The sequence below is a fragment of the Athene cunicularia genome (genome assembly GCF_003259725.1).
Source record: "Athene cunicularia isolate RWA chromosome 4 unlocalized genomic scaffold, athCun1 chr4_part2, whole genome shotgun sequence".
Lineage (NCBI taxonomy): Eukaryota > Metazoa > Chordata > Aves > Strigiformes > Strigidae > Athene > Athene cunicularia.
Genome location: NW_020799099.1, coordinates 32,403,265 through 32,422,648, shown reverse-complemented (window position 1 = coordinate 32,422,648; position 19,384 = coordinate 32,403,265). Strand labels below are relative to the sequence as shown.

Sequence of the window (19,384 nt, the reverse complement as noted above, 5' to 3'; positions counted from 1 at the left end):
TGAAGAAGGATGGAGAATTCCAATGTGTGCCTCAAGGGGATTTGATTTTAGATTAAAATAGACGATGGATTGAATTGTATGATGTTAGTTGCTAAATCACCCTGTTATTGCGTATTGTCATTGCTATGGTTGATACATATCATACTAATGCCATCACAATATAAAAAAAAAACAAACCAAACCAAACCAAACCAAAAACAAAAACAAAACAAAACAAACAAAAACAAAAAAAAACAACAAAAAAACCCCCCAAAACTTTGATAGAGTCAGGGCTGATTTCAGCAATTGGTATCCAGCAATTTCCTCAAGATCAACATCTTCGGCCTGCAGACTGTGAGCATGGACCGCACCAGATACATCAGCTATGAGCTCCAAATGTAGCAGAGACTGCACATCATTTCCCTGATGACTCCACTGACTGAACCAACATCACCCCTCTTGCCTTAAAAGACCATCATGACAGATGGAATCCAAAGTTATGGACTAAGTGAACTCACTATACACTCTGGAGCGATGGCCAACAGACTAAAGGAATAATATCTGTGTGTATACATCAAAGACCAGGGAAAGGAATGGTAATTAATTAGAATGTATTGAGAAACATGGAACCTGAGCATAATGTAAATGGCATGCTCTAAAGTGTGGATACTGTCCTGGTTTCAGTTGAGATAGAGTTAATTTTTCTTAGCTAGAATAGTGCTGTGTTTTGGTATAAGAAGAATGCTGACAATATACTGATGATTTCAATTGTTTCTGAGAGATCAAGGACTCTCCAGCTCCCCATGTTCTGTCCATGGCAGGTGTACAAGAAGCTGGGAGGGAGTATGGCCAGAGCAACGGACCCAAAATGGTCCAAGAAATATTCCATAGCATATAACATCATGCTCAGTATATAAAGGAAGGTCAGTGGGGAACTGGGGCTCTCACTGCTGGGATTGCAACTGTGGGATCTTGGTATTTCAGGACTGCTAACTGGGAACAGGCTGGGTATCAGTCATCAGGTGTTGAGCGATCACCCTGTGCATTACACATTTGTACCTTCTATTATTGTTTTGGGTTTTTTTTTTTAAATTATTAAACTGTTTTTATGCCAACCTACGAGTCTCCTTACCTTTACCCCTCCAACTCTCTCCCCTTTCTCAGAGGTGGGGGAGAGCGAGTGAGCAGCTCCATGGTATTTGGCTGCTAGCTGGGTTTCAACCCTGACACTTTTTTCACTCTGAAAACATTAAACTCTATATTAAAACACTCATATTAAAACAGCTTATTAGATGGAGTATGATATTCACAAGTGCTGCCTGGGTTTTTTGGTTGCTGGGTTTTTTTGTTTAAACAAACTGTCCTTGTTTAAACTTCTTTTCAGATACCAAAAACCCAGCAGCTTCAGAATTGGCTCTTACCTAGTTCTGATTACACAAGAAGCAGCCTTCTGTTTCCTTTTCATGGGTATTTACTCAAAATACAAAGCAAAGCACTATTTACATATTCTTCACTGGTCCTCCACATGTTCCGCAGGCTTTAACTACTTTTGAATGCTTCTTTCTTACAGGCGCAACATTTTTGTAGTTCATTTGTAACTGTGGTATCACATGTTGCTCAGAAGTCACTGTGACCCAAAGGTGTCTGCTTCACTCAAGACCAGACTTCTAAGAGAAGAGCAATATGCAAGTATCTGCACAGCAAAACAACTAGTTCAAAATGATTCCTCATTCCCCTGATGCCTGAAGAATTCAACACTGAAACACAGTTAACATCCAACTCTGGTCATCGTAACAAAGAAAGTAAGGACGAGAAGACTGATCTGAGTCAGAGAAAAGATTCCTTGAGAGTGAGGTTTCTTCACTCAATCAGTGATCCAAATGGAAAATGTAACCAAAAATACAGGAAAGAAAGATTTTAAGAGTAGGTGAGAAAGCTACAGTAAAGATGTTTGGAAACATTTCATTCAGGCACAACTCCAGCAATAGGAAACTAGCAAAGACACACTGTGCAGCTGTGTCCAAATTGGAGGAAAGCAATGGCAGCAGCCACATCTAACTCACAGGAGAAATGAGAGGAAACACAGCAGTTTGTATTAATCCGTTTGTTCTGAGGCCCTAGATTTGAAAAAGAAGCAACAACATGGGAAAAAAGCAAGATACAATTAAGATTAGGAAAGAGAAATGGGTTCACTAGAAGTTGCGCAAAACATCACAACACTAAGAAATGAGAAGCACACTCAATTTTTCAACAGTGATGAAAGGAGCATAGAAGTATAGCGTGTTAAGAGCATAGAAGACCCAAGATGGAATTAACAGTTCCTCTTTATTTATTGTATATATTGATAATACAGTGTATTTCAAATGGTTTATACTTATCAGGAAACTGGAATTACACTGAAATTCTGGGTATTGTTTAAGAAGCTTTCTTCTGGTATGCAAGCAGGGTAGCAAGAAGACTGACTATGCAAAATGCTATGCCCCAATGCACATCATGGCTTCCTTTAAAAAAGAAGGATAAAGAAGCAACATGTAACAACAGTACAGATGAAGTATTAAAAAATTTAATTTCTCAGTATAATTATATAATTACAGCATTCACTCTGAAGACGATAACTAATGACAAGATTTCCCCTTTTATAAGTAGACTACAAGGAGCTGAGTAACTTAATCACACCTTTTGTTAGAAATAGACAGCTCTTGATACTGTGAAGTATCAGTTCAGTCCTAGAAATGTAAGATACAGGTCACTGCTCGTCGATGTCTTATGAATACTAATTAATCTCCCATTGGATAGAAGGCATAATTATAGGACATTCTGCAACAAGACAGCTTGGTCAAAGTAGTAACTCCATCCAATCTGATCAAAGCATTAGTTGTAATTAAAGTGGTTTGTCTAAGTTAGGATAAAATTAAAACCCAGGCCAGATAAATCAACCAATCAATGGAGAACAATGCATTTAGGCTGATCTTTTCTGCATATAAAATGAAAATATTTCAAAAATCATGGGATTTTTAAACGGTCACTGATGCAATATTGCATCTAGGAAATCTATACACATTTTGTTCAAGACAGGTAAGCGTGACTGGAAATAAAGCAAGTTAGCCAAATACAGTGAAAAAAAAAATATGTCTAGAGAGAAATTAAAGGTTTTAAAATCTTTTTGTTTGTTTGGTTGGTTTTTTTAAAGCACAAAATGAGTAGAAGTTTGCAAAAATACCCTTGAAATACAAACTCAAATTTCATTCTAAAGTTTTCTTTTGGTGGCTTCAGTACAGCACCAGTTCCAATGACAGCATGCAAAACCACTGACATACTCTTTCTAGGACATGAAGTTGTTTAAACTGGGTCATAAAGACTAGTGATGATGTTGTACCAAAGAATTAGCATGCAAATTTATGTTCCTGATTCACATTAAATGTTTCCTTAATGTGCATGGCCAGGTCCCCAGTATTTCATATCAGTAATCCCACGTCTGTCTTTTCTGTTCAAAAAATTGCTCTTTTTTTGATCACAGAGCTATGGAAATGCTGTGACATACAAATTCTATTAACAAAGATGTGTTTTTCAAAGACAAGAAAATTCAGGACTACTGCTCCAAGTAAAAAAAAAAGTCATTTTATTGTATTCTAAATAAAGGTATTCTAATTCTATTCAGCTATGGTTTAGAAAACTTACGAATTATGACAGGCTGTACACGCCTCAATGTTGATTTAAAAAAATTATTGAAATACTGAATGAAGGAAAACATGGATGAAGCAGTCAGTATCCTTTAGACGTTGTTAGGTATTATTCAACACTGAAACTTTAAAGTCCTATACTACTCCGCATTATATTGTACTTCAGTAAGAATGTGTAGAGTCCCACAGACAAAACTTGGTGATATCAGCCTTACAAAAGTCTGATTAAATTCCACAAGCCTAAAAAAGAAATCTTCTTGTCCTACCCTCCTGTTATGATAGAAAAGCAGATGTCCTTTCCCCCATCCTTTAACAAAGATGGCCATTTCACATCATGATTTGGCTAGCAACGTACAGTAATGCCAGACAGGTATTTTTATACTGCAGCCAGGGTTGGGGGAGGGAAAATGCATACTTACCCCACTTATGTTACTGAGTATTTCTCAGGAAGGGTTTTTCTTTTTTCCATTAATTGGAAATCCTTAAGATTCTATTTCTGCTGAATTAGCTTTTCATCATATAAAATTAGTATACTCAATTGTGTCAAGAGGAACATTAGGTATATGTCCCTTTTTTTCCTAGCACATAAAGCTATGCCTTTTAGGCCATGAGAGAGAAATGGCCACAAAATATTTATTACAGGAAAAATATGTCCACAGTACTAACAATCATTGGAGTACTCTTCAATATTGTACCTTTATAAAAGACACTTCAGCACGACTCTATATTTTTTTGTAGAAAGTCTGCAATGATGTAGAAGTTCCAAATGGGAGCAGGACTTCTATGTGGCAAACACAAATCACAAAATTGCAATAGTCCATTGGAAAAATTCTCTATTTTAGTACACCATCACTAGAGGCTCTCAACGGGTCAACAGGGCAGGATTAAACTATGTCACGTTGACTTCTTCTGATATCGGTTGCATGTCGTGTTGAACTACATGAAAAAATTATTGAGTTGATTTATGTTCACTGGAAATTACATTTTTGTGGTGTCATGTCTGCTGGAATCCTTGTTACTTGTAGACACCTCAAGATCTGAGCGGCTGTATCTACCTCTCACTGATAAAAACCATTCTGCTGTCACATTGTCTTTTGTTAACAGTTGTTTCTGAACATCTTGTATTTACTGATTCAGCAGGTAGAATTTCCCGAAAGATACAAATGAACTTTACACTTAGCACAGAATTACTAGTAAATAACAGGGCATTTGATTTCCACTCTGGCATTATGAATAAGCAGGGAATAAACAGTATTACTCCCTGGGGACTGTTGAAAAGTCTCTAAATAAAGATCTGGATGTTTGGACCAAGTATAAGCAGGATACAGATATAACCCGCATCCCGCCCCATATACAAATTAAGAGCATCCATGACAGCCAAGGTCTTAATTGACACAAAAGACTTACTTTAGAGCCTGCTTTTGTACTTAATGCTAACTATGTGCTTAACTGTTATTTGGATCAGGGCCTATCTTTATGGAGAGAATAAATCAACATGAAGGCTGAACCAGCTTTTATCTTCAGGAGAATAAATCTGAGAATCTGAAGACCTTGAAAAGGTTTTGTGTGATAAGTGCTTGAAGGATAGAGTTCTGTTTCCTGCAATGTCAGGATAGTAACTCTTTTATATATTTATTGAATGACTCCTCTTTGGGTATCTGCTGTAGGTTTTAAACACAAAACAGTTTCATTCAGTGATAAAAATTCATCCAAAATGCTGTTGATTTAATCATATATACTTCAACAAAACCAATGTAAATATGTTTGGTTCTGCATGTGCCTCTGAACACCTTTTATTAAGTCAGGGTAAGAGCAAAGGATAATTCTAGTAGCATGTTTCCACTAAATCAAGAACCTGGAGCACAGTGACAGAAAGTGTTGGCTATACAAGCTGATGCACTGATTGATGCCAAGGCTAAAAGAGCACTGAACACACAAAAAAGTGATTAAGAATACCTTTCCTTTGCATGTGTCAAATAGAAATGCTTCTGCACAGCTCTGATTTGGTCTAAGTAAAAGGGACAAGAAAGTCATCAAGTAGAGCTGTGCAAAACACTGTATTCTGTACAGTGAAAGTAACTTTTTCATCAATAATGTCTTTTTCGTCCAATCTGAGGAAAAAAAGGTTTTTGCATTGTTTGCAGAAGTTTTTGAAATTTTTTTTGCGAGTGAACTCTGTCAAAAAATTACAAAAAGACTACATTCTACAAATGCTTTCTTCTCTCAAAAACTGTGGAAGAATTAAGACAGTTAAATAAACATATGCACATGAAGAGCGGGAGATAAAAAGAACAGAGAAGACAATTATACAGATTATCAAAATGAATAGCCAAGATCCACCCTAGACCTGAAGTGCTGAGCCAATCTTCTCAGCAGAACAAATATTTAGCACTCCCGAGTTTAAAAAAACACAAAAGAAACGGTCCAACAACTGTCAGTTCTGTGTTAAATGCTTACACACAAGCAATAGCCTTTTCTTTTTTAGAATTATACTTTCACTTACTTGGACCCTATAAGTCATATAAAGGGAAAAAAACAGTGTTTACCAGAATTCCCTTTCTAAGAGTGCAGCATTGTTCTCACCCTTCAAAAAAAAATGGAGAATGTCTCTAATGACCCTCCAGCTAGTTAGATTACTGGTGTCCTGTCTGACCAAAAAAGCTATGAAGAGACAAAATTTGCACAAAAACCACTATTGGGAAGTGAATAAAAATGTCATCTTTCATTCATGACGGAAAAGCATGCACACAGATTTGTGACGTACATATATATATATATATATATATATATGTGTTAACTAACTAACTAATCAAGGAAACAAATACTGGACAAATCAATACACTTTTCTCTTTGTATCACAAAGGTAATTTCAGCCTTGTAGACTTCTAAGAATTGTGACAAAAAAATTTCAGGGGTAGTTCAGAAATACAGAATTGGCTGTGGTGCAGTATTGTGACTCCAGAACCTGCATAGCACATGATGTTCAACTGGAGACAAGAGAAACCCCACAATTTTAATTACCCTCACTGCACTTCTACTAAAGGACTAACGGACAGAAAATTGTAGTCACAGGCTACAATGTGAAAGGCTCTGTCTCAGAGGCTAAGGCCCAGAGGCTAAGATAATATAGTTTTAATTTACATATTTCTGTGAAAGCATCTGTGTACGTACAGTTATGTTACTCATCATTAAGTTTATGGGAAGTACAGCCAACATTTTTTCTGTTTGCAAACTCTGCTATTATTTGTATCTAAAAAAGAGTCTCAGAACATTAACTGACATTTTAGCAAAACAAAATTAAAAATAATTATGAGCAAACTACAAAATAAACTTCAAAATAAACAGAAAAGTAATTTTTATGCTGCATTCTATTTTTTATATTTACTCTAATTCTGATAAGCAGCTGCTTGCAGTAAGCTGCTCTAATTCACTTCTATTTTTCTTTAATTATGGCACCAACTACAAAAATGAAGTTCAAGTATATACTGTACCTTGTTTTACCTGTAAGGAACACACACCTGACAAAAGGCAATCTTCACATCCAGAGTAGGTTCACCACAATAATAAAATAAATGGCGGCTCATAAATACCTGCAATTAAAGAAAACATAGGAATCTTGTATGTCTGCTGGTGTATAAATACAATGCTGCTCTATCTACATTTGGATTATAAAACCAACCTGAGTTGCTACCCAGCTAGTGAACAACAGAAATCAGTAAGAACATTGAACTGTAAATAGGCTCTAAATTCTTTCTGGTGCTCATCAAGGTTATGAACTCAAATATGACTTGGTTACAGCCGTAAAATTTTAAAGTAACTGATGCCATTAACTCAAAGTATATCATGTCACTTGTATACTCCTACATCAGCAAAAAAACCATCAGGTCAATAACATCCTAAACAACGTGGGAATGGGAGACAACTATTATGGGGAGGAAAAAAACATGTCCTAAATTGACAAATGTTAGGAAAGTTATAGAAATTGAAAGATAAATTACACCACTTTCTAAATTCATGGCACAATCACTTTATGAGTATTACATGTAGTTCTGGTTCTCAGCTTAACATCTTACAACTAGAAAAGTTACACAAAGGGCTAGTAAGAAGCGTCCAAAACACATGCAGATTCCTTACATGAAACAACTGCAAACTGAGAAATTTTTTTTGCCTAGAAAGGAGCTGTCTGGATGGAGATATGCTGGAGATGCATAAAATGAGTGGTATACTGAAGAGTGAAAAGGAAATAACTTTCTTCTTCTTTTTTTTTTTTTTTTTTTTAATAAAAGAAGTATGTGCCATCCAATTAAGTTAACAGACAACAGGTTCAGTATCAGCAATAGCAGACAATTCTTCATACACTGTTTTGTCAGACTGTGAAACTCCCTGCCTCACGTTGCTGTGTATATCAGAAGTCAATATAAGCCCTAGTATGATTAGGCAAGTTCACATAAGAAGGAATCTGGTGAAGGTTATTAACCTCAAAAATACCACCTCTGACTCAAGACAACCCTATATGCTCACTATATCTTTAGATTCTTTCACAGGCATCTGATCCTGGCCAAGGGACTCATACACTGTACGCAGTAGGCCTCCCTATGTGCCCTATTACAGCTGTTTTAACTTAATTCCATAGCATCACACTCAGCTCTGACTAACCAACTCTTTCCTAGCTGCATTCTACCGTGCAACATCAATTAAAAAAAACCCACAGTAACGCTATCAGGTTGAAATAGGTACCTAGGTCACAAGACTTGGAGCATGTTGATTTTTCTGCATGACTCCACTTCAAAAAGAACCCCAAAACTTTTAACAATCCAATTAAAACCCCAGCAAATTTTAGGTAAAAAGAGATAAATAGTATAGAACTTCATGTTTCTCTTTTAAATATAAGCTCATTACAAAGACTCAAAACCTCCCAAAATGGAACCATCACTCTATTAAGATATAGCTGTGATTCTGAAGTGCCTCCTTACAGCACTTGTCTTCAATAGGAACAATTAACAATCCTCAGGTGAAAATGTAATTACTTCTGGTGAAAACTGGAGTAACTTAATCTCACACAAACTGATCAGGACTTAAGAAACTACAAGAAAGTATTGACCAATACACGCCAACTCGAATGCATCACATGGTCCTGCACGTGTTTAATTTTTAATGAATGAATGAATAATCCTGTTATGAGAGCAAGTGTATGACCTTGTCTACATCATGTTACCGTGTCTGAGATTGCTGCCTCATTGCCCAGTGAGTCATTACCAGAGATTCACATGCCACAGAGGGTTTATATTAAAACGAGAAGGAGAAAGAAAGATATAAAAAAAGCTTTTAACATTAGTCATATTGCCAGTGATTTCTGGAAAGCCAGCAGATAATTACACTCTCATGCTGCAGATATATACACCATGAAATCCTATCGGCCGGATGATATTGTTATAATAATCAATGACTGAAATGTCATTACTCAAAGCATACCACATTCAGGATAGAGTCTAATGGTGGAAAGTGAAGAAAGGAAGGGAAGGGAATTGGGGAAATTTTGTTCCTCGCTGAATTTGCTGTGAGGATCTACTGAGAAGACACACTTTGTGTTCTATATGCATTACTGGTCATACACAGCTCCTCAGCTTTTCGCAGGAGTGACTGCAACATTAATAGTCACACTGGGCAGAGCAATAGACTGGTGAATTTTATGAACTGGAATACATTTTACAATTTATTATGTTGTCCTTGTATGCAGTTACTGTGTATAATATGTTTTAACGGCCTAGATCAATACCCCTATTCCTCTATACATAAGATGTATCAAATGAATCACTAGAGAGCTGAGATCCTCCAACTGTACACCAGGAATGATAAGAGCTTTCTGTCACTGTGTTGGGTTTGTGTGTGGTGGAGGTTTGGTAGCAGGGGATGGGGGCTACAGCGGTGGCCCCTGTGAGAAGCTCTCAGAGCTCCTCCTGGCTCCAAGTCAGACCCACCTCTGGCCAAGGCCGACCCAACTAGCGATGGTGGCTGTGCCTCTCAGATAACATATTTCAGGAGAGGAGAAGGAGTGGAGTTGTGAAGAGGAGGTGCAAGGAGAACATCTGTGTGAACTCTGGGGATAATGAAAGGAAGGAGGAGGAGATGTACTGGAGCAGAGACCCCGCTGCAGGCAATGGAAGTCACCGGAGGAGCAGATGCCACCTGCAGCCCATGGAGGACCCCACACAGAGCAGGAGCTGTGCCTGGAGAGGACCAGGACTCTGAGGGAAGAGGCCTCCGCTGTTGTAGTTCAGCACTGGGAGGACTGGAACACACGGGGGTGACCCACGCCTGAGCAGCCTGTGGGAAGGACTCAAGTTACAGAAAGTCTGTGGAGGTTTTTCTCTCATGAGAGGGAGCCCACACTGGAGCAGGGGAAGAATGTGAGGAGTCCTCCCTCTGAGGAGGAAGAGCAGCAGGACTGACCACACACCCCCATCCCCTGACCCCTGCACTGCTGGGGGAAGGACGTAGGGAAATCAGGAGCAAAGCTAAGCCTGGGAAGAAGGGAGGTGGGGGGCGGGGGGAAGGTGTTTTTAAGATGTAATGCTTCTCACAGTCCTACTCTGTCTATTAAAAGTTGCTGTTGTTAGTGCCTGAATTAAATTTATATGCTTTTTTCTTCCTCTAATGAGTCTGTCCCTTCCCTGTGACTATAATGGGTGAGTCATCCCTCCCTGTCCTGGTCTCAATTCCTCAGCCTTTCGCTTCATGTTTTCCTTACCATTTCTGAGGGGGAAGGGGTGAGTGAACTGCTGCATGGTGCTCAGTTGCCTTCTGAGCTCAAACCACGACAATAGCACAGAGGTCTATAAGACTGTATACCCGGGGCAAAACAGACTTGAGTTCATGCTTTACATAGTGTGTGTCTTCGTATAGGGAATTCATGTGATATTCCCTTCAGTGCCCTGTAAATAATCACACATGTATGTAACTTTTACTTTCCTCATGCAGAAAATACACTTATACTCAACTGTGTAAATACCCTTGATCATACCTCCTCTGGTGTTAGCTGACATTGCATGACTAGAGACACTGAAGAAGTGTCAGTGTAAAACAAATAAAGACCTGACCTGATGCTGAGATAATTGTGTCACAACATAACGCGGTTATAGAACAAGAAGTTACTGACAAATAGCTTCACTCACTAGGGATTTGAGCTTTAAGTGAGAGCATAAGCATCCAATATTTCTCTACCCTACTTCTGACGCTTTATCTTTTCAACCTTGAGCAAAATCACCCAGGATGGGAAGAACTGGGAGAATGGAACTGTGCTGATACAACAAAACAGCTTGTAATAACCCAGGCTGGCATCCAGTTAGGAAGCCAGAGATGGCAGTAGCATCGCAGGGAGAAAACTTGTCTATGAAACACCAACACCACAACTGGATCTCAAATTTTCATCAGGATCAGTGCCAGAACCCATAAAACCATACAAGTCTCAGCAGCAAATACATGATCTACTTTCAGGCAAGACAAAACTAAGAGGTACTAAAATAAGAGGATGAAAGTAGACATGAAGGCAAGAGTAAGAAAATCCTGAAAATCCTCTGAGCTGTCCAGTGGCACAGCCTCTACATGAACTGCTGCCTGGGGCTGTGACCATAGCACTGAATCTTGGCCTCTACCTGACCTGCTGCTTCAACATCCTCCTCTTCTTCATGCCACTCCTCCTCCCTTCTCAACAGCTATTCTTCCAAACAGAACGTGGGCTACTGACATGCCTCAATTTCAGGCATGAACCTTCCCTTCCCCTCAGTGCTGCTACTAAATCTCTCTTTCCTGGAGAGGACTGTTTATTTTTTATAATGTTTATCTTTCTCTCCAGGGGTCAGAAGGATTATCTCATTACTATTCAAATAGCTCTTTGAAGACTGAAAGGATTAAATCAATACTATTAGTATAATTACTGAGAGCAGTGAGGAAACCATGCAATGACAGTAGACAAAGCAGACTAGAAAACCAGTAATAACTGCAGTTCTCAAATACAGCCTCCTGCAGCAAAGCTTTCTGCTCATCCTTCAATTCCTTCCTCACCATCAAAGCTATATGATGCTGTTACCCAGTGAATGTCTGAGCAATTTGACAGTCTTTTGGCCCAGGGAGCCTTGTTTTCCTTCCCAGACTGCACTATTATTCACATAATTGGCTTCTGGATCATGAATGGAGAGCCTGTGCCTGCCTTAGGTCCAAGAGATGTAAGCCTGAGGGGCCTGAACTGTTCCTGTACTGGTTTGAGAAGAGCCTCAGCACTTGCACCCACCATGGTGCCTCTAAGCTACTTCTCTAGCTGACACTTAACAAGGTCTCTTGTCTGGAGAAAGCATCACAGTCACTTTCTTTTCAGAAAATATCTCCATGATGGTTTCTTATTTCTGTGTCTCCTAAGCAACAAGAAAATCCCTCATGCTTAATGGATAGTGCCTTGGCTTGTCAAAGCAGATTTAAAGCTTTTTTGTGACAATTTGGAAGACAAATGTGGAGCCTCAGGAAAGTTCCATATAACTTTTTAATTCAAAGAGACGAAGGAGCCAGCTGCCCTGCTGTGATACTGCTCTCTTCATTAGATAGGCAGGACTCCTCACCTCACCCCACAGCAAAATCATCTGTGTCAAAAACGCTGATCCAGGGTTGAAACAGGGTTCTTGATGAGAAACACTGCAGCAGCTGTTTGACGTGTATTTAAACGAGTTTTGCTGCAGTCAAAACGAATCAGGTCCCAAACTAGTCCTGGTAGTGTTCTCACCTCCTCCTACGCTCCTGAGGCTGTACGCTGAGAGGTATTTACATGTCCTACAACAAAATGAATTGCAAACAATTTCTTCAAATCCTAATTTTAAAACAATAACCCTATGTGAAAAAAAATATATTAAAAACTATGTGTTTCAATTTAAATAGAAATCAAACGGCAGCTGAAGATATCATAGACAGAACTATTTGTAGCTAAAACATCACTAGATTTAAATCTCACACAGTATGGCTGTAAGCTGGAAGGTTTTAACAGAAACACAGGACATCCCCCCGTAATATGCTATAACCTATTCCCAGTCCCATGAAGTGTGATAATCTCAATAACAAGGAGAAACTAAATATATTCATATCAAGAGACAAATCAGCATTTGTTTATTAGATACCAACATCCGAATACATCACACGTGCACGACGGGTACAGTGAACATGCTCCCTATCTTCACAGGCATGTAGTTCTATACTTGTGCTACAAAGGGCTAATTTAAGTATTTATTGCTGCCTCATTGTGTTTCATTCATGAATAAAAGACTCAGAGCATGAAAAAAATGAATGAAATAGCACAATCATTTAAAGTTATTTAAAAAAAAAAAAAAATCGTGTCCCACTTCAGTGAGAGGGGGAAATTTATCAATTCAGCTGTCACTTAAAATCTTTCTTGAAAAACACTAATGTTCAAAGATTAACATTTATGAATTATTAATGCTTCCTGTTTTGAAAATTAGTTTGAATCATTTCAAGCATTTCCAGTACTGGAATTCCTCTCCCCTTCATCTGGAAAGATACACTCTCATCACAGTAGCTTATCAGTTCTCCAAAACCTCGAGTAATGCTCTCATTCCTGTAACTGTATTTTTCTTTTACTGAAATTTGTCTATTCTGCTCTGTATAAACAACAAGAAGAACAATAAAGAGGTTACAGAATATTGTCAATATACTACATCTTTCCATGTAGCATCTTCATATCCTGAATGCATGAAATAATGAGGACATGACCAAAGTCACATAATGTGAGAAAGTATACTGGGAAAGAATGGTAATATCTGATCTACAGACTCCTACGGAATTTCATATGTCGACTTTGTCTTCTTTAACATGCTGGATAAAGAATGAAGGGCTGAAATTTGCCCAAATTTTTCCTATAATTGCTGCCAGTTATGATTGGGATATATATGTCCAAATAGTCTATTAAATTGATCTTCAAAGATCAGACCTTCAGGCTTATCAGCAATTTTTATAGAACTTTTTTTTTTTTTTTTTTCCCATATCTAATTTAGAGAACTGCAACAACAGGGCATTTTCAATATCAGCTTCAATGACACCCACTGCTTGGCAAAAAGCTCCAAGACCTGACAGAGGATAAATACAAACTGAAATTTGCAAGTGGATTAATAATAGACAAGGAGAGTGCTTCACTGAGAAAGAGTGTTTCACTGTTGCGTCTATGCTCTCATTTTAATTAGTCTTAGAAAAACTGGGAAAGCAATGGCGTGAACAGGATAATTATTAAAGTTTAATCCCAGCAGAAACAGATCATCTTCCACTGGGATGAGAAGTGATGGCATGTAAAAATTCACAGGAATCATACAAGCAGCTCTAAAACTGAACTGCTGGAAGAGAAAAGAGAGTGGTAAAGAAAGAATTTAGGAATAGGACTGGAAAGGCTTTTGGAGGAAACACATATGAAAGGAAAAAGAGCATGCAAACTTAAATTCAGGGGACTGATAAGCAGGTTTTCCTGATGATCACAGCTCACATGCAGAAAACAGGAACAAATGACCTCCAAATCTGGCCTTGCTACCAGCTTCCTGTATATTCTCAAGTCAATTATTAGGAGTCAGATTTTCACACCTAACAATATCTGGTGTAAATACCCAAGAAATAACAGTCCAAGATATCACATACCTAAATAATACTTTTACAAACAGGTACTATCAGAGGAAGAACTTGCTTCTGTGTGATGCTGCATCAGGTTAATTAGTCAAAATTTATGATAATCTTCTAATCTCTCATAATATCTTTTCATTTGTAACTGAATATATTCATTCTCTGATGCAAATTCAATAAGAAAATAAAATCTAGCCACTTCCTAGGGCTATTAAATTGGTCTCTGATGTTGGAAGCAGCTCTGAATTTGCACAGGATGAATGTACAGTGGTTAAGTGTGCAAGACCGTGGCTACTATTGTCACAAAAAAAATGAAGAAAATCTAACTAGTGAGAGCTGAGCACAGTAAAACACTCACTCCTTGCCTACCATAAGATAACAACCTTTACCACAATGGTAGAAGCAAGAGATTTTGTTGTTGTTGTTGCATTTATTCTATTTTGGCACTTGGTTTTAATCTGCTTTCTCTTTCGGGGGGGAAAAAAAAAAAGACAAAAAAATTTAAGGTAACCATCTCAGCACAGTTAAATGAAAAATTCTGCCCTCTCAGAAATTTCTTTTCCTCTATTAAAAAAAAAAATCAATAAAAAGATGTTCCTTAGATAAATGTCAGTGGTAAAACTGCCTGAAGGTATGTAATAAATCACATCCAAACTATTTTTAATACACTCCCAAGTCAGAGCACAACCTCCAAACCTAATTCAAATTGAGTTAAATTTGCCTTCCACACAGGTGGCCCTGGCACTGTATGACTGATGAAAATTATATATATTCTATAGAATGCATAAAGAAAAAATACTCAATTAGTGTCTGCATCAGGCAATATCAATAAAAATAATAGATTTTATTAAATTATATGTTCTAACGGTTTGGACTTAATTTCTAATACACTGAACTCTATGTTATTGGATCTCATTCTTAATATGCTGCTCTGTTATGCAAGTTAACCATCCCATTAATGAAAGGTGAATGCAAAAGGCATTACTATCTTAGTTTAAAGCAGAACTCTAACTTCAGGATAAATGTATGAAAGGCCAGGGCACTTAGTTCCAGATACAAATCTTGTTTCAGGGTACCTTCATTTTGTGGCACTATGGTAAACAGCAATTTCCATTACAGTTTCATTCAATCTAGAGGAAAAAAATTATGGGTTTGGTGACTTAAGAGGAACAAATTATATAAGCAAATTAATATTTAGCCATGCTTTTATTTATTTGATAAAAAAAAATATATTTCAGTCTACCAGTGCTCATCTTTCCTATATCAAACTTTGTGTGATGGAGATATGAAAAGCTGTTTAGGACTATGGAACAACTTGCTCAACTGAAATGCCCATAACTTTAAAAGATCTGTGTAACTGGCCACTGAACTGAGCTGGCCAATTTACACCCCACAGCTATTCAGTTAACAGAACCACAGAAACACTCACATTGGAAGGGACCTTGGGAAATCTGTTATCCAACCTCTCTTCTCAAAGCAGGGATAGTTGCATCAGTTGTTTGAAAAGTCAGCATGCTCAAACCCTGCCTTGGTTTTTATTTACATACTAATACAGTAGCTACACAACTAAAAATACTATTACTCTAAAAAATGTAAGAGGCTTAGTTCTGCAGAACAAGCCTGCGGCCATAAGCAGATTACACTGTAGATTCAGCAGCTGCAAAACAGCTTATTTCTCCAACAACTAAAATCCAGATTCTTTCCCTTCTAAAAAGCTTTCCCCCCTCTTAAGCTTTAACATTTGTAAATTTTTATTACTCCCATAACAAAAATACTCCTAGAACTACTCATCTCAGGGATGCAAGCAGGATCTATTGCAAAATCACTGCAAATTGTTAATATCAAAAGGCAGTTGCATCTTGTTTAAGAAAACACAGAAAATATTTTTATACATTCTGGGTTGTGTTGCTTAGAACTCTAAGTATATGAGAAAAAATTCTTAATGGACTAAGAAGAGGTCCTGTGTTTCTGTTGAACAATAATTAAAACTAAAATGATGCAAGACTGGAAAGAACAGTTTGCCTACTGCTGGACTATATCCATTTACCTACGCTGCTACTGTTTATGTCATGCTAGTGCAGAAAGGTTAAAGAAACCAAGACTCCTTTAGAGTTAGGCAGGGTACAAACCCAGCAAAAGTGGGTGTTTTCTTGCTCCATTCTAGCTGTAGTTAATGCTGGGCAAAAGTTTTCAAAGGATAATTGGCTTTGTGATAAATGAAATAGTAACACAGAATGATTCTCAGCTTACAAGCAGATGCATGCAACTGCACGTTTTTTTCTTTAGCTTCCTTGGCACGCATTAGATGTAGCATGTGTGCGCTGATACTACAATCACGGTGTCCTACTAATCCCATGTAGGTTTGTTTTCCTTTCTGCAAATAGGCATTTCTCCTTAAGTGCTACATCAGATTTGGCCATTACATTAATCAAGCCCTTAACTACACAAAAACTGAAGCACAGCACCTACGCTTTCACTGATGCCCAGCTTCATGCCTGACACAGGAGTTGCAAAAAACTTCTTACTGTATTTAGCAGCTAGACCAAAAATAAAACAAAAAGAAATAAAACTATCCATTACTACAAGGAATAATAAAGATAATTATATATCCAGTGAATACAGTTAAAGTTCTAGGGCCTGACAAAACGCGGAGAGAAAAACTATTTCAAAGAAAGCTGCAGAGTGGTGCTGCTGTAGCAGTGGCATTTGTTCACTTCCCATAAGTAAAACCAGAGATACAGTAGTAGCTGATTAATGCAAAGATACAGAATTGTGACGGTTATTGTTAGTTACCTGTTATACAGGTGACCACACACTAGCATAGTAGACAAAAATCTAGTTTTGTGAGCTTAGACTGGACAGGTAGGGAGTGATTAAAACCAAGTCACGTTCCTGCTAGGTTTTTGTATACAAGTAAAACAAGGAACGATGTGTTAAAACACAAAGGTTAACTGTCACAAGAAAGTGGCTTTTTTTCTTTATTTTCTTTGTTCTGTAGCATTGGAACAAAGTGAGTTTGATAAAAGAGGGTGGGAATTTCAAAGACGGTAAGTAGAAGCATTTCATGTACATTCCTTTGTAGACCAAGGAACTGATCTACTGTTGCAGAAAGTACACTGAGTCTTACATGAAAAGCAAGGCTCTCCAGGTTTATAATAGCTAATGGTTACAGCAGGTAAGATGCTCTGGTTTAGGACTACAATTAGGCTCCTCCTATTGGAGGCCTACTGTCCAAGTCATGTCCTATATGATTATACTTACCTATGAATCTTCTGTGAGAGACCATGAGAAGCAGATACAAACAAGACAGCTAAAGCACTCCCATGCTCTGTCTTTGCTGCATCTGTGGTATGTACTACAGCAGCCTTTTCAAGCCTCTGCCATTTCAGGAGACGGATTTAGAATCTCTGTTTCAAGGTTCTTCCATTTTTAACAGGCTGTCATGGATTAAATAAAGGAACAGGGACAAGAGATAATGAGGAAGAGTGTAGACTTCCTCAAATCCCATGGCCAGTCTCCGTGAGCCTGGGATGCTGGCTCACTTCAAATATTACCCCACAGAACACTGACCCCCCCCAGAGGGCCCAGCAGCTTATTTCAATGGGCAGGGACTGCAGACAGCTGGGGTGTAGCCCACTCAGAACTGAGCATGAAAATAATCCTAGTTTTGGGTCTTTTCCCAAGTGTGAAATGGCCAACAGGAATCATATGTGTCAAATTTAGTCTCCTTTCCTGTGCCAAGTGGCACAAAACAATTCAGGTGAAGTTAAACAGCAACACTGAAAAACAATAACTCTGCCGCAAAATACTTTCCTCTAGTTGTTATCCGTTTGTAGTAAATAAAAACATTACAGCTTGAAAGACATTGCATTCCATGGGCCATCATGTTGTTCTCTAGTTGTAATAGCAGAGCTATTTTTCTACTTACATTGCCCAATTTCACTTTTTGAAAGGAAATTGTTCTCTCTCTCTCTCTCTCTCTCTCTCCCCCTGAGTTTTCATCACATCGGATCATCACATCATATCCTCAGAGATACGCAACAGAATGTGGAGAGAAAGTAAAGACATGTTTGGTGCTACTTTGCTGAGTGGCAAATGATTTGATGGACTTGGGCATTAACCTTTTACATCAGACACTATCTATTCAGAAAAGGATGCAACCCATTCCAAATGGAAAAAATCTTAAATGCAGTTTTTTATATGCCATTTTTTAAAACAACCAAAGAGAAAGGAAGAGAGAAAGTGATTGACTGAGGTGAACACAGCAACGTGAAAGTTTCTACAGTACTGAAACAGAAGGCAGCATATCAAGGTTCCTGTAACAATGTAAAAACTGTTCTTCACATCACTGCTAAGTAAGCTGAAGGTGTAAGGGCAGAGGTGCCCTTCTAGCATGCTCCTTTTAACCAAACAAGAGCTTCTCTTAGAGCTTTGGTAAGAATAAAGAAGCTAAAGAGGCAAACAGGGCCATTTTCTAGACAGTTTGGCAGAAGAGAAAATGGAAAGCAAAACAGGCTGTTTCATAATTTCTCCCTCCTCATCACCACCAAGACAGAGACACTGGCTCATACATCTTTCTGACTGTAGGGAAAGACTCCCTCTTCTGGGTAAACAACAATTTGGGGTTGATCCTGCCAGACAAGAGGCACACAGCACCATTTAAAAGCATGGGTACCCCCACAGTTACAGAGGAACGCTCTAAGTGCATTAAAGCAGAGATACAGTGCAGATATTTTAGGCAAACTGGGAATTGTCTGCCTCTCCTATGTGACAGTCAGGTAGCTGTCAAAAGTTTTCAGAAATCCTTAACTGAAGGAATGAGGAACCAGAGTTCAGACAGGGATAAAAGGCTTTCAAAATCAATAGAAACATGTAACAGCAAACACCTCATATGAAATCAAGATTTTCACAGGTACTGAATATAAATCAAATGTGAAAAGACACCAAGAACTGCATTCTTTCATGTATCCCAGCTCCTCTCAGAGCTGGGCAAAGGGGTAAATAGTAACAAATATAGGTGTCTGATCCAGTAAGCCAAGGGGGTTAAGGACAGTACAGGAACAAGT

At 38.2% G+C, this 19,384-nt stretch overlaps 1 protein-coding gene across 11 annotated transcripts in view; it reads right to left on the bottom strand.

Annotated features, from left to right (window-relative positions):
• MAPK10 (mitogen-activated protein kinase 10) overlaps positions 1-19,384 on the bottom strand; it is a 181,066-nt gene that overhangs the window by 92,671 nt on the left and 69,011 nt on the right. For 7 of the 11 annotated variants that reach the window (XM_026848083.1, XM_026848084.1, XM_026848082.1 and 4 more), the window contains one exon: positions 7,178-7,249. The exons of 1 other annotated variant lie outside the window; for it this stretch is intronic. In XM_026848083.1, coding sequence (XP_026703884.1) covers positions 7,178-7,243 — 66 coding nt within the window. In that variant the 5' untranslated portion in view covers positions 7,244-7,249. Of the gene's footprint in view, positions 1-7,150; positions 7,250-19,384 lie in introns of those variants that run through there. 3 more of the 11 variants (XM_026848087.1, XM_026848089.1, XM_026848088.1) reach the window with 2 other exon arrangements.